This window comes from Prinia subflava, chromosome Z, assembly GCF_021018805.1.
Source record: "Prinia subflava isolate CZ2003 ecotype Zambia chromosome Z, Cam_Psub_1.2, whole genome shotgun sequence".
Taxonomy (NCBI): Eukaryota; Metazoa; Chordata; class Aves; order Passeriformes; family Cisticolidae; genus Prinia; species Prinia subflava.
In genome coordinates, this window is record NC_086283.1 from 35,721,680 (window position 1) to 35,737,081 (window position 15,402).

General features: G+C 42.3%; 1 protein-coding gene across 2 annotated transcripts in view; it reads left to right on the plus strand.

Annotated features, from left to right (window-relative positions):
- The first annotated feature begins 661 nt into the window (after window positions 1-661).
- The window catches only part of MCTP1 (multiple C2 and transmembrane domain containing 1), a 231,010-nt gene continuing 216,269 nt past the window's right edge, over window positions 662-15,402 (plus strand). For both annotated transcript variants that reach the window (XM_063422940.1, XM_063422941.1), the window contains exon 1: window positions 662-2,394. In XM_063422940.1, the coding sequence (XP_063279010.1) occupies window positions 1,225-2,394 (1,170 nt within the window). In that variant the 5' untranslated portion in view covers window positions 662-1,224. The remainder of the gene's footprint in view (window positions 2,395-15,402) is intronic.

Sequence of the window (15,402 nt, forward strand, 5' to 3'; positions counted from 1 at the left end):
AAAAACAATAAATTTCTGGTCTTTTTTTTTAAGTAGGAAAATGCTGACCAGATCACTGGTCAAAATAACTGTCATTTAAAGGTATGAGAGTAGTTCAGTATATTTAGTAAAGTAAGTTCTAAATACTGAGTGTTGTAGTCTTTCTACATCTATTGCTTTTGTGAAAAGTCATTACTTTAACGGGTAACTTATCTGAAAAGCTGGTTATTTTACATTTTAAGTGTAAGGTGGAAATAAAAAGAGTCAAACACAAGGCAGATAAATATATTGAAATATTTTTTAGTCTTTTTTACTCTCCCCAGTATAGTTGGTGAACAAAATAATTTTTTATTCTTTGATTCCTGCTCATTGAGTAAATTCATTATTTACATGAAAACAAATATTTTTAAATGGTTTTCATTTTAGTAAATTTCTTCTTTGATTTAAAATGTCAACTCAGACATTCAGACACACAAGCTTCCTCCAGGCCTCGATCCATTTGAGCATTGCTACCTAATGCTTTTGCTTTCAGATAGTTGGAAGCTGGTTATTTGGATTCACTTAGAGGGATCAAAATCAGTTGACTTATTTATAATTTTCTGTCCTAATTTTTTTTTCCTGTGACTATTTTTGGCTTTTTTTCTGGTCCTAAAATGTCACTTAAATTGGCAGGACTCCTCAAAAATACCCTCCAGTGGTTCAGGGGTTATTTGGGCTATTTTCTCAAATACTTTGTTTCCCAAAGCCCTGATGTTTTGGAAGCATCTATTTTATCTCAGTACTTTTTATTTTCCTCATACTCTGTTCAGCAAATTTTTTAACTGTCAAATGCCTGGTTGCAAATTGTACTGGGGAAGTTGAATGTAGAGGGCCAAATACTCCATTGTGAGAAGTGTCCTTTTAAATGAGACCCGAAAGTATAATGCACAAAGTTGGTTTTGTTTTGTTTTTTGTGGGTTTTTTTTTTTTGGTTGTTGTTGTTGTTTTGTTTTGTTTTTTGTTTTGTTTTTTTTTTTTTTTTTAAATTTTTCCCTAGTTTAAAAAAGACGAGAACGGCAGACTAGCTGAGGCGTTTTTTCCCCCGTACCTGGCGGGTCCTGCCGGGCCGGTCTCTGCATTCTGGACCCACCGCTGCCGAAGGACAGAGCCGGTGACGAGGCCCGTATTTCCCGCAGCGCTTTCTGTACGTGCATGAGCCAATCCCACTGAACCTTCCCATCGCAAAGTTACCGCGGGTCGGGGATCATGCGTGCTGGCCAGGGAGCCGCCTCACGCTCCCACCTTCACCCGGGGGTCTGGGTGTTTCCCGGCCCCAGGGAGCCTGCAGCATCTCGGCTCTCCCACTCCGCCACCCGCGGCCTCCGGGCCGTGCGCCCTCCCAGCATCCCGTACGGAGAGGCTGTCTCCACTGCAGGAAACAGGTGGGGAGGTGGGCAGGGCAAGCCCCCTCTGGCCAAGTCCTCATGTGCATCGCCGCACCTATCTATAGGCGAGACGCCGCTCCCCCTGCACACCTCGCCTGTAACTTTTTTTGCCAGGCTCCGCGCAGCCCGCCGCCACCGAGGGACCACCCAGGGTGGTGGGCTTGGGGTGGCAAACTTTCTGCCCAGATGGGCCAAGGTGGCAGCTTGGTCCTTCCTTTATCTTCAGCATCGCGGCTGCGGCACCATCCTCCCTCGGGCGCGCCACACTGAGCGGGGGGCGGTGCGGCGGAGCCCTGCGCTCGCTCCGGCAGCGGCGCCGCTCCGCTTCGGCCCGCCCCGCACCGGAGAGAGGGCGACAGCCTCCGGCGGGCTCTGCTGCTGCCGCCGCCGCCGCCGCCGCAGGAGGAGAAGGATGGAACCGGGCAAGGAGCCCCGAGTGAGCGCGGGGGAGAAGCCCAGCGAAGCAGAGCCGGCTGTTTCCTTCCAGGCCCGGCTGTGGAAGAACCTGCAGCTGGGGGGCAAGGGCCGGAGCGGCGGCGGGCGGGCAGCAGCCGAGCGCCGCACTGCGGAGCCCCTTGCCCCGCCGCCGCCGGCCGGCGCCAAGGGGGACCTCCAGCCCGGCGGCAAGTGGAGCGGCTTCAAGCGGCGGCGGCAAGTGCTAGACCGCGTCTTCTCGTCCTCCCAGCCCAATCTATGCTGCTCAGCCGCCGAGCCGCTGGAGCCGGCCGGCGAGTCCGGCTCCGCCCTGCGCCGCCTGCGGGAGCACCTGCTCCCCCAAGGCAAGGGGCCGCCGCCCGGCCGCCGCCCGGAGCCCGCCGCCGGCGGTGAGGGGCCGGAGGGCGGCAGGGAGGGGCGTCGGCCCGGGGCGCACCTGTCCCACCAGAAGAGCTCCTCGCTGCCCGGGACCGCCTGCCTGGAGCAGCTGCTACAGGGCTCGCCCGCCGCCGGCAGGATCCAGGAGCAGCGGACGGAGGACGGCGACAGCAGCGCGGTGCGTGCCGGCCCGAGTAGCCCCTCTGCGTACAGAGCGGGTGGGGAGGTCGGCGAGAGGGGTGGTAATCCCTGAGGAGGGGAGAGGAGGTGGGAAGGGAGCTGAGGTAAGGAGAGGTAGGTGGGAGGGCGACCGCTGGAGAAGGGAGCTCAGGTGAGGCGAAGGACGGTCTCGGCTGAGCCTCAGCCCTCCTCCCGCTTGGCTCGCTGTTCTGGAGTGCCCTTCGTCTAAAGGGGGAGCGGCTCGGGTCCAGCCCGCATCCCGCGTCGGAGTCCGGCAGTCCCCCAGTACGCCGTGACAGGCGTTGTGGCGGGCCCGAGCCGTGGGAGCATCCTGCCAGCCGTGCTCCTGCTCCGCTGCAGGAGCGACCTCCCTCAGACCTTCGTTGCATAAACCATGCAGAGGAAAGGTGTTTCGGAGGCTGGAGTTAGGCTTCCCTCGCTCGCACGCCTTTCCCCAGTGCCGCCTCGCACTGTCAGGGCCATCTCTGCTGGTGTTTGCTCTCAACGCACGCAGCACTGCTTTTCCTCGGGTAACCTGGGCTTATTTTCCTTGTTTGGTTATCCAGATTTGAATTACTATGTGTTTTGATTTCTGCAAGACACAAACGACGACCACTAGTACACATTTACTACATGGTAGGTAATTATTTGTTAGTTAAACACTGGGTGCTGCCTCATGCAGCTGTCAGTTCAGTATACGAGACCATCGTTCCTGTTTGTTGGGGGAAAGCAGCAAACAAAGCCATAACTCTTCCAACTGCCAATTTTTAAATTATGTGGTGAAGCTACTGTTGATAGGGGCTGTTGAATCTTGGAATAAATTTACTGCTAGAAAAGTGCAAAACGTGAGTATTTTTGGATCTTGTGTAATTCTAAGCAGCCATCCACCTTCTTCAGGAGTAACTGAGTAATGCATATTATTATAAATTGTGTTATGTCATAAACAGGGAGAAATGAGTAGCTGAAGTAAAAGGAATGTTCTATGTGTTGTCAAAAATAGGCTGTATAAATGCATTTGGCTGCTGCCAGAGAAGTACCTATGCTGATGAAGAATGATCGTAATTCTGCAGCAATTTGCAGGTGTACCTGGAGGTCAGTTGTACTTTAATGTCCCTCTGCAGAATTCAAAGGAGTTCGTCTTCACAAACATGGGACCTAAACTTAACTTTTTGCCATGGAGCTGCTTTGGTTATAATCAGTGGCCTGACTGGAAACTACTGCGGTTGGCTCTTCTATAATGCTTGTAAAGGGTTTAGGTCATTGCTTATCGAGGTGGGAAGTGGAATTATTGTGACAGGTGTCTATTAGGCAGGCATTTCCCTGCCTAGTGAATCCCTTCCTCCCCCTCCCTCCCTGGCTCACAACAATGTATTGCACATTTTAAGTATTTAAGTACTATTGTTTGGGATGACAGGACATTATTCTGCTTTAAAGGCTGCAGCACCTACCAATATGAAAATCTGTGACTTTCTTCAGTGTTGTTCTGCTCTTGTGTTTGGTAAAGAATTGTAAATGTTTATTTACAAAACATGTCAAGTGCTTTTTAGTTGGGAGGGCATTACTCTAGTTTAGAACAAAATACAGTCATAGCATTTGGAAAGAATACTCCTAAATCAAAACAAATTATGCTTTCTAACACATATTTTTAATTAGCAGGATTATGACCAATTCTTTCAAGTGTTTTGTAGTGATAATTTGGGCTGTGCCTGGATACCAGATATGCTGGTTTTGATAATAAAAAAAGCTTGTTTGTGTATTGGTGAAATTTGCAGAGCTGCTGATTGTGTTGGTTGCAGAGGAATGTTCTGAAACAGAATAGCTTTCCTGCTATTTCATAATAAGCACATTCACTGCTTTTCACAACTCTAAAGTATAATCTCACTTGGGTTATTAAATCTAGTTTAATTTACCAGGTTCATTGAGCTATAGGATATTTGTGGAAATAAGATTCTGACTATAAAGCATTGTAGATTGTCTTCAAGCATGCCTGGTAGTGTTCAGTGATCTGTTAACAGAGTAAGTACCTTCCTCTGTGAGCAGCTGGAGTTTCCAATTTAGTGTACCTCAGGAGTCAAGTCTTGCATGCATACAGGCTGCACCCCAGGGCAGTAAAGTCCCTGCCAAACCTCATGTGTTAGTCATGGCCTTTACACCTCTCTGAGGATTTGGGATTACACATCTGGTAGTGTGAGTTTGGAATAACTTGCATTTTTCAAATCCAAGTGTTACTTACAGCACGTGCTGGTTTTAACAACTGCAGGGAACCAAACTCCAAACAAGCTATTCCCTTTCCCCCTGTGATTTCTGACAGTGGAGAGTCAATAAGAAGAGATTATGAGTTAAAATAACAATTTACTAAAATCACAATAACAACATCAATATCAGTATATTAAAACAAAAGTATATAAAAAGAGGGTCTCCCACCCACAAAAGGGCACTGGGAACAAAAGAAAAAATGCTTCCCAAAGACAGTGCCTGGTATGGACTCCAGACAAAGGCAGTAAGGCCATGGTAGCTCAGGTGGCTTATGTTCTCATCCCCTCAGTCTAAGTAGGGCAAGCAAACCCCTCAGAATCTTGTGCCATGCCTCTGCCTCGGACCCCTCCAACAGTTTGGTTCTGCACAGCCTCCTCTCGCCCTGCCACCAGTCACTCGGCTCTGCTGGGGCCTGGGCTCCGAATGGCTCAGCCGGGCTTGGCTCTGTGCCGCCCCTTCTCTCTCTCTCCTTTTTTTCTAATTTTCCCTGGAGCAGTTGTCCTGGACTCGGCGTTGCTGTCCTTCAGCACCACATCTTAAAGCCACAGCTCAGAGAAATAGGAAAGGGACTGACTGTGGAGAAGAGGGGCTGGGTCCACCTGGCTGATCCCCATACCTTCCCCCTGGAGAGAGCCAGGGAAGATGGTGCACTTCCCCTCCTTGGTGTTTCCTGCTGGGACCACACTGATCACAGTGATGATGTGGGTGGCATGGAATAAACAGCGTTAAAAGCTCCATTCCATTTTTTCTGTAACCAGGACACAGCAGCACAAATTTTCAGTGGTGTCTGGATTTTCATTGTCTTTCATTGCAGCCTTACATGCCCAAAGATTAAAAAAAAAAAAAAATTAGAATCATTAAAATTAGATTAAATTACCTAAAAATAAATCAACATAAAATTGCAAATTCTTTTAAAATATAAGTAAATTTTTTTGAAATAGAGAGCAAGCAGATGCTACTGCCACTTTTGGATCAAGACTGTTGAACTTTTTAGCAAATCTGCACACAAAAAGATCTACATATTTTAAGGGAGACAAGGGAGAGAAATAAAATCCCACAATAAGCCAAATTTTTTGTGCTTTTAAGCTGAAACAGTACAGTTGTCATCAGTGAAAAGGAGTATAAGTTAGTGAGTAGGAAGACTTACAATGTAAGATTTTATATTGAAATTTAATTTTTTGGCATAATCAAGCCATTTGAATTTAATTTGAACTCATTAAAATGTGATATAGCACTACTGCATTGGGCATGGACAGTCTAGCAGAGATCTAGTTTTTTCAGTATTGAATAAAGCTTCTGTTGCATTGAATAGGATTAGTATCTTGGTTTGAGTAGCGCTGCACAAATTGAAGCGCAGTCTTATGCAAACAATACCTTTTGTATTTGAGCACTAAATACTAACATAGTTCTTTGCTGAAGATAATGTTAATATATATTTCTTGGAGCTGTCTGTAAATATTTTTGGAAAGGGCATCTGAAATATTTATTGGAAGGAAATTCAGGTTTCTCTTTAACACTAGATGAAGTGCAAATGTGTGTTTTTAGGACAAAGAAATGAACACATATGCAATTATACATAATTCTTCTTCCAGTTTCCAAAGACTATGAGACAAGTTTCCTTGGCCAAACTTTTCATTACTTTCCATATGGCAGCCAATCACTGTCATGTCGCTGAGAACCATGTGTGTGCTGCATCCTTGAAGCACTGAGATGAGGGTGATGGATGCCTTCTGGGGTGTCCCCTGGACGGGAGATGACAACAACACTCTAGGAGCAATCTTCACAATGCTTCCGGTGTCTGAGTGTGCTGCCATGGCCCAAGGCAGTGAGGCAAGGGTTATTCTACTTGTCCCTTTTACTTTTTCTTTCTGTGCCAGCTAGAGCATGAATTTATCTGACAGTGCCTGTGCCAGCATGGTCTTTCTCTTTATGTGAGACATAGCTTTGCATAAAAAGTCTTACATCACTTGTATTTTGTAACAGTAATTTAGTAAAAACCAGGGGGGTTGAAAATATTCCTGTTTCTTAAGATTTGCAGTAATAAAGACCTTACAAGAGTTTCACTGTCTTAATCAAAGAATAGGATTTGGGCATATGTCATATTGAATCAACAATGAATGTGAAGAGGGTTCTTGATTAAGGGATGTCCAGGATGCAGTCTGACTACTACTGTGAGGAGTCTTGTGGGCACTTCTCTCCAATGTGTTTTCTTGCAAGATAACAACAAATCTGATAACAACAGATTTTGTAATTTTGGGACTTCTGAAAATGTGTCCAGACTGATCCATTCAAAAGAGTGGGCAGGTTCTTAACCCCTTCCCTCAGTGTTTCCAGTTCTGTGAGTGGCTGTGTGAATAATTTGGAGGTATGGGAGAGCATTGGGATTATTGCAGAGGGCAGATGGGGGCTGCTGTTCAACCTTTAATTTAGCCATAAGAAAGCAGGTTTCATTAATTTTGTGACACATGGAGCTATTTGTTTCATTAATAAGCAGTGATAGGGAAGCAGTGGTCTAGAATATATAATACAGACTGATGAGAGATGAGATTAAGTGAAAAACTGGAGATGCATCCAGATACAGGGTCATTCTCATTCTTACTCATAAAGGATAACTATTAGTAAAGTTGATCTAAAAGGGTGAGCTGTGTGTCACAAGAAGAGGATCTGCAGAAAGAAGGGGAGTTTAGTGAGCTAGTATGAGGAGATGTTGCACTTTCAGGGCAAAGAGCATTGGAAGGAGAAAGGAAATCGTAATGACTAGAAGGGTGTACAGGCTGAGCTGGGAGGAAGCCTGAAGAGGAGAGAGGGGAGTTTGAATTTAGTGACGAGTGGGATGCAGAGCCAATGAAGACCAGACTGGCATACCATGCATGTTTCTCTGCCTATATCAGAATGAATCTATAATTGGTTTAGAGTCAGTGAAGTTACACAAGGGAAAAATTTGATTTGTTTGTTATAATTGGCATATGTCACAGGCAATTGATCCAGCCAAAGAAGCAGAAGGAACAAGAAAAGTCTGAAATGTCAATGAAAAGCTGCACAGATAATGTCACCCAAGAGGATCTTAATTGATGCTTTAATTTCACTGAGAAAGATGGAGGTGGTGAGAAAATTTTAAAACTGCTGACTGTCAGGGATTAATTACCTTTTCCTGACACAATGCCAGTGGAAAACAGAAAGAGCTGGAGAGAGATAATTTGCACAGGTATTTGTAGTATGATTTGAGAGCAACATAATTCTGAAAATTAAGAGGGCAGTATTTTAGAAAATGGGAGAACGCTTGCTTTTAGGGATGTGGCCACTGACACAGGAATGAGTAGATGAGAAAATCTTTAGGCTGGGTGAGAAGTCCATGGTTAAATTACACAGAAATAGCAACCAGGAGTAAAAAGCTGCTGCTAAAGTTTGTTTCGTATAAGACAGCTGTTGCAGTTGATCAAAGCTATTTGTTTCTCCAAGATTTTAATTAGATACCTAATTTTGTTAGGGTATATTCTGCATTGCCCAATTTTTCATGTATTAATCTCTAATAAAAGGCTAATCTTTTAGCAGTTTGAGATGTATAATCTGTGTCTTGTGCTCTGTCAGCATCTGATCAGACTGTCAGTTTATGGTATTTTAATAGTGTATATATATATTACTAGAAAAAAAATCAAGATATGGCACAATAGAGTTGTATTTAATTATATCTTGAATAACCTCTGCTTAATTAACTAAAGCGCTGCAGAGTTTTCAAAGTGAACTACGTGATTTTTCAGGATTAGCTAGTTTGCATTTATCCTCATGTGAAATATTTAGATATTTTAAAGTGAACTAATAGCAGCTGTTGACTTACTGTTTATCTGTGATTTAATTCAAACTTTACCTCCTCTTATCATCAATCTTTGCATTCACTGCTCTTATATAATGATGTTTATGGTAAAATAATTATATTGAGAATAATAGATTTTTGGAAGATAGAAATTGCCACAGATCTTGCACTGAAAGATCAAATAAATGTTTATTTTGTAACAAGTGACTCTGCTGTGAAGTGGTCAAGTTTCAAGGGTTTTGTTTGGATTTCAAGTGACTGTGTCAAAACTCTTACTTCAGTGTACTTCATAACCTTCAGTGTGTTTCATAACCTACTAACCTGTGCTGAACTTTCTAAATTTAGAAATAGAAATACATAAAATTTGTTATAGCATTAGACTTTCTTTTTTCCCAAGAAATGCTGAAAAATGTTCCTTCCATCTTTCTGAGGTGATGAATGCAGAAAATTAGTCATACCAGTAAGACTTATCATCAGTTACTATATTGCTGCAGAGAGAATGGCTTTCTAGTGTTAAAAAAAAAAAAGACTAAAACAGTTTCAAAACTGCCACTATGTCATTTAACACCCAGCTTTGTAGGAAGTTCTAGCTTAACTAGTTTATCTTGTGTTATGTGCTAATAAATTTAATAGACCCATGTGTCTTTCTTTTCTTTTTTTTTTTTTTCTTTTTTTTTTTTTTTTCTTTTTTTTTTTTCTTTTTTTTTAAACTTCTTGGATAAATTTCTGGCCATTGGCAAGATGATTGAGAACTCACCATTGATCTGAAGACAGTGTTTGTCTTTTACTCTCTAATCTTACTATCTATCCTAGATCTTTGATATTACAAGTGTTATCTTCTAGGGAATTTTAAGAGGGTAGCTATAATGGAAATCCTGAAGCTTTTACATTTAAAAAAGAAATATTTTCTCTTCCTTGTAAAAGAAGGCAGATTTTCTATCTGTGGTAGACTTAAATTCTCAAAATGACAAATTAGATCACCTTTGGTCCACTATGGAGATTTTTTTAATGTGAAGTTTGTGTTCTGCTCAGTGTGCATTCCATTCAGTGTATTTCTGTAAGGATGAACTGATTACAAACCATAGCAAGTGCAGCAGAATGGTCTGTCTGTATTTGTATGTATTGAAGTCTTATGGAGTAGGTGATTGTGCTTGCTTGAAGGAAAAGTAGCATGAGAAACTAACTCCATGCAAATACCTTGTGAGAGATTTCAAATTGGAGTTTCAGTTTAATAGGAAAAATACAATAAATGCAGAAAGTACAGAGACACTGGCTTAAACTGACAAGAGTACAGCCTGGCCCTTATTGGTCAGGGGTAGTGATTGCAGTCCAATTAAGCAGGCTGCAGGGCTGCTGCAATTATGGTTGTGGTCTTGTTGACAGCTGTCGTCCTGTGGAAATTTGGGTTCCCCTTCTGGATGAGCATTGCTGATGGTTGTTCTCCCAGTCTCAAAACCCCAAATTGTATATGGTCAGATTCATGCGGGAATGTTCAGTACCTTCCACAGGGCAAGGAATTCCACAATAAAATATAACCCAATGAGTCGTGGGACATTTTGGGGAATCCTTGATGACCTAGGTTGGTCACTGGGGCTGTTGAGCCATTATGGCCTGTTGGCAGAGATGACCCCCCTTAGGCTGGGTGACAAAGACAAAGAAATGCTGTCCTGCCACTCATAGCTTAACACCCAGTTTGCAGCCTGGCAGTCGAGTGTGCACTGAGCAGTTATTGCAAATGATGCACCATTAACAGTTCATCAGTAATAATGTAGGTGGGTGTAGACCTAGTTTGGCTATACCCATATGGGCACTCTTTCTCCTGTAACCACGACAGTGATTCATACCTTGTCAGCAAGCCAGAGGTTTCATATTTCAAAGGCTTAGGAGTAATGATATACCATCACTGTCAAAACATTCAGTTTTGAAAGGTTCAGACTCAGTGTGAGATGTGAGATCTGGGGACAAAAGTATTGTAGTACTGGGATTTTTGTCAGTTAAGGCGCCTCGTGCTTCATGTGAGTGACTCCTTTGGTGAGGAGGAAGACGATGCCTTAAGTCAGATAATTAATAAGGATGGTGAGCAGACTTGTTCCTTTGTGCTCTGCTTGGATGTTGCTGATTTGCTTTTGTGTGTAGTCATTTGAGCAAGCAAAATCATATAATCACAGAGTAGATTGTGTTGGAAGGACCTGAAGGATCATTTTAGTGGCTTATAAACTGATGGATATAAGTACTGTTATGTGGATAATTTGACACAAAGGGATTTTTTTATAATTAGGATAATATATCTTGTAATGTATTGACTTAGTGGGATTAGAATGTATCAAGTTGTCCTAGTTTTGGCCAAAGAGAGAGTTGATTTTCTGACAGTTCCCATGAGGGGTTGCAGCTTGGAGCCTTGCAGGCACCCCGGGGGTTATTGTGTTGTACCATTCATATTGTTGGGGGCGGGGAGAGTGGGCAGGAGCAAGGGATTTACATTTCTTCGAAGAAGGGGGATGTGACTTTGTGTGGAAGAATGCATCACATGGAGCATAGCTGCCATTTTGTTCCTTTTTTTCTGGGAAGCAAGCACTGAATGAAGAGGTGGGGCAGCTCCAGCTCTAACTATGGTGTGGTCACATGGGGTTGAGCTCAGTGAGTATTTTGCATGTAAATCACCCTTTCCATATAGTGTTGCTATTAGTATTGTTGCTGTTAATGTTTGTTTTCTTAGCACATTGCTGCTGGCCAGTAAATGGTTATCTCAATCTACTTCTGCCTTTTGTCCCTCTGTTACTGGCTGCATAAGGCTTAATTTCCAGCTGAGTTTAAACCAATGTTTAAACGATGGATTGAGGTAACAACAGAGCCGGCTGGAAACAATTTTAATCTAAGCAATTTTTTTGTGTTAGGTACAGAGCCCCCTGGTTACAATGTTGCTTGGTCTGTGCATGTGGATGTATATAACTCATATATTCCTGTGTGTACTCCTCACGGTGTTTTTTTTTTCAGAATGGGTAGAAGGATAAGAATGACTTTGTTGCTGTACTGTGTGATATACTGTATGACATGACAACATCAAGGGCAATGAGGGTCATTTGGGATGTATGTTCAGTGCTGATCTTCTGCCTGGGCCTGGGGTGGTACCTCTGGGAATGTATTAATCATTTTACCCAGTTTGGGGTGGAACAGGGGAGGATAATGCCCAGTGGCCAGTTAAGATAGAACTAGATATAAAATCATGCTCTACAGTGCAGCTAGGGAGAGTGGTCCTTCCTGGATCTCTGACAAAAATTACCCACAGAGGCTCAAGGGTGACCTTTGAGTTTCTGGAGTCGGGGTTACAAAGGATCTGACCTTCTATCCCTAACTAAAAATGAGATCCTGGCAGTTTATTGAAGGGGTTTGAGCTGCTTTGGAAGTGGTGGGCACCAAAGCACAGCTCCTCCTGTCACCCTGACTGCTGGTGCTGGGCTGGATGTTCAAAGGGGAATTCCCTTACACACATCATGCCACTGATACTACATGGAGTAAGTGGATTGCTCTGGCCATCCAGTGAGCTCGAATAGGAAATGGCCATTGCTCTGGGATCTTGGAAATTATTATGAAATGGCCCAAAGGTGAAAATTTTGGATTATTATTGAGAGAGAAGGACATGTGCTGAGGATGCCCCATCACATGATCAACTACCAGAAAGTGAAAAGAATATATGCTCTATTTCATGATGGTTCCTGCTCTGTTTTAGGAGTATATTGGAAATTGAAAGCTATATTATGGAGCCCTACATGGCAAATCACAGAAGCTACGGAGGGACAAGCTATGCATCAAGTCAGGTGCAGATCTGAAAGCCATCCGTCTGGCTTTAGATATCACTGAATGAGAGAAATTATCAGTGTTCTACCTCTACACTGACTTGTGGATGACAGTAAATGCATTGAAGGTGGCTAGGCCAATGGAAAAAGACCAACAAGTAGGACAGAGGTAAACCCATCCGCACTGGTGAATTATGGTGAGGCATCATTGGCAGGTAGAGAAGCGGGCTGTAAAAGACTGAGTAGATGCACACTCACCAAGGAGTTGGGCTGCTGAAGAGCACTTTAAGAATGGACAGGTGGATTGGGCTGCCAAGATTAAACTGTCTCAGGTGGACTTGGGCTGGCAGCATAAGGGTGAATTATTGCTTGCATGAAGGGCCTCAGGGTAGCAGGGAGGAGTGGCAAAATAGAGGTGGATTTGTGATAAAGGGGTGGAATTAACAATGACAGTGTATCCCAAGTTATCCATATCCATTCCCTGCAATCAAGCAAGCCAAGCAGGTAAATCTGCTGTAGTATGGGGGGACAGTGGTTGAAATATAAATACGAGGAGGCCTGGCAGATTAATTACACTGTACACCATACATACCTGCCAAGGCAATTGTTACATGCTTGCAGTGGTTTGAAGTACCACTGGATGGCTGTGGTACCCTGTGCCTTCCACTGCCTGGAACATCATCTTGGGGGTTGAAGACCAAGTCCTGTGGTGACATAGCACCCCAGAAAAAACTGAGTTGGACAATGAAACTAATCTTAAAAATGTTTCACAGGGACACCTTGGCCAGAGAGTGTGGTATGGAGTGGGTATCATATTCCCTCTCATGCAGCACCCTATCAGAAAGTTGAATGACACAATGCACTGTCAAAAACCACACTGAAAGCAGTGGGTGGTTGGACCTACACTTAGCAAAGACAGTCTGATTAGTTAACACCCAAGGCTTTATCACTTGAGCTGTCCCTCCCCAGTCAAAACCTCCACATATTGTAGAAGGGGATAAAGTCCCTGTGGTACATATAAAAAAAATGTGGTTTTATGTGGAAACAGTTTTTTGTAGGGCAAACAGTTTTGATTAGTTCTGCTTCCCATCTGTGGGATTTTTTTCTGCTCAAGGACCTGGGTGCACTTGATGGATAATCCAGAGTGTCATGGGAAGACAGTGTGTACCCCAAGGAGATTTGATTCTTGATTGAGAACAGTCTGTAATGTTGAATTGTGTGTGCAATATTGGTTGCTAAGGGACCCTTCCACTATATGTCATAACTACTATGGACAGTATGTGTGGAGGAGATGCTGGGGTAGCTCTTGGAAGATGTTTTTACAGTTGATATCTTGCTGCCTACTTCTGACCTTAATTTAGACAATAAAAATGTGATTGCTTTCTACTGTACAAACTGAAATCTCTATAATATTTTCATGTTATCATTTAGCAAGACAAAGCCAGTAAGAATAAAGAACTTTGATTTTTTAAATGAATACTTACACTTGATTCTGGTAAAATCTACCAATCTCTACTAAGTTTTGACACAGAAATTTCTGGACTAGGGTCAAGTTGTGTTCAAATTGAGTCACCTTTTTATGATGTACTAATACAACACAAAGAGTTCTTTTTGTCTTTGGAAGTTTTAAGTAGACAAGATTTTGTGAGGAAAAGCAATAAACTACAGAGGAAATCCTGACAATAAGTGAGACCAAGATTTCTGACTAAAGAAAGAGCAAAGAAGGAAGACAAAAGCAGTATTGGAAGAAACTCTGTAATGTTGAGAGAGGGTCTATGTGTACAGCTTTAGCAGAGCTCCTGCTGTTTGTCTGGAAGGATTTGAAGGAGATAGTTGAAAAAAACCAAAAAATTCCAAAAGCAAAACCAGGTGAAATAAGTTTATGACCTACACTATGCCTGAGCAAGAAGCAGAAATCCACCGGATTTATTTATTTTACCAATGAATAAGACAGCCAATCTGTCACTGCAGGATTTTTTTGCAGTGTAGGATACATACATGAAAACAGGAGATTGACTTCCCATCTACCACAGTCTATTCAAAATCTAGGTTCAAGAAATAAATGAAGGAATTAACAGAAAAATGTGAGAATGTTTGCTTTTAAATGATGACAAAAGAGAAAAAGTCTATTTTAATACCAAATAGAATAATTTATAATTTAATTCTGGAATACTGATAAAATTGAAATCAAAAATTCTGCAATACCTTTTGGTAGTATCCATCATTAAATCCTGGAAGAAATTTATGTAAGAAATAGAAGAAGTTAGAAGAGATGAGAGATACGTTGCACATTTTTGTACAGATAAATGCAGTCAGAGGATTCCAAACATGACAATGCTTTTGTTGTTAAAAAGTTTAGAACTGTGATATGCACATCATGTTTTCATATTAGTAAGTAATTAATACTTACCCTTTATTGGAAATGTGAACTTGAAAGACTTTTCATGTATTTTCTTTTTTGGTTTTTTTTTAAGATCAACATATAGAAAAACAAAAGAAAGAAAAACCCTCAAGCTTTAAAAGGGATTTTTTATTATTACATTAATATTTTAAATAGAAACCTTCAGAAGAACCAAACAGCAAAACCAAGGATTCAAATGATCCCTTAGTAGTCAAACTTTCATGAGACATTTAGGACCCTGAAGACTGGGACATTTTTATGAGTAATATAAACAGATATTTGTCATACTGGAAGTTCCTCTTACATTTCTGACTGCTTTTATCTGCCAGAATTCCTGTTTCTATATGCTTAGATCTTTTGAGTTTATTTGAAGGTCACAGTTGATGCTAATCAGCCAGACCAAACTAGGAAGTCAGATTGCTGTGCAGAATCTGAATGACAGAGGTTGTGCCTGCTTTGCTTTCAAGACAGACATCACTCAGACAGTGCTGGGAGTATATTTGTAAATTTCAATTCCAGAGGCTTAAACTAATCTTAGGGTTTTTTACCTACAAGATAAGTGAAAGTATTTACCTTGGCTTTAGACTCGAATGAGAAAAGAAGTGGGTGTGAAGGAAGAAGCTCTGTTATGAACATGTACAAATACATGTGAGCTTTCAGGGGTATTCTTGGTGCTTTAAGGAAATGTAGGAAGAAAAAGCCTTGCAAAAAAGTGTAAGTTATTTTAGTGGGTTAGTTGAAGTA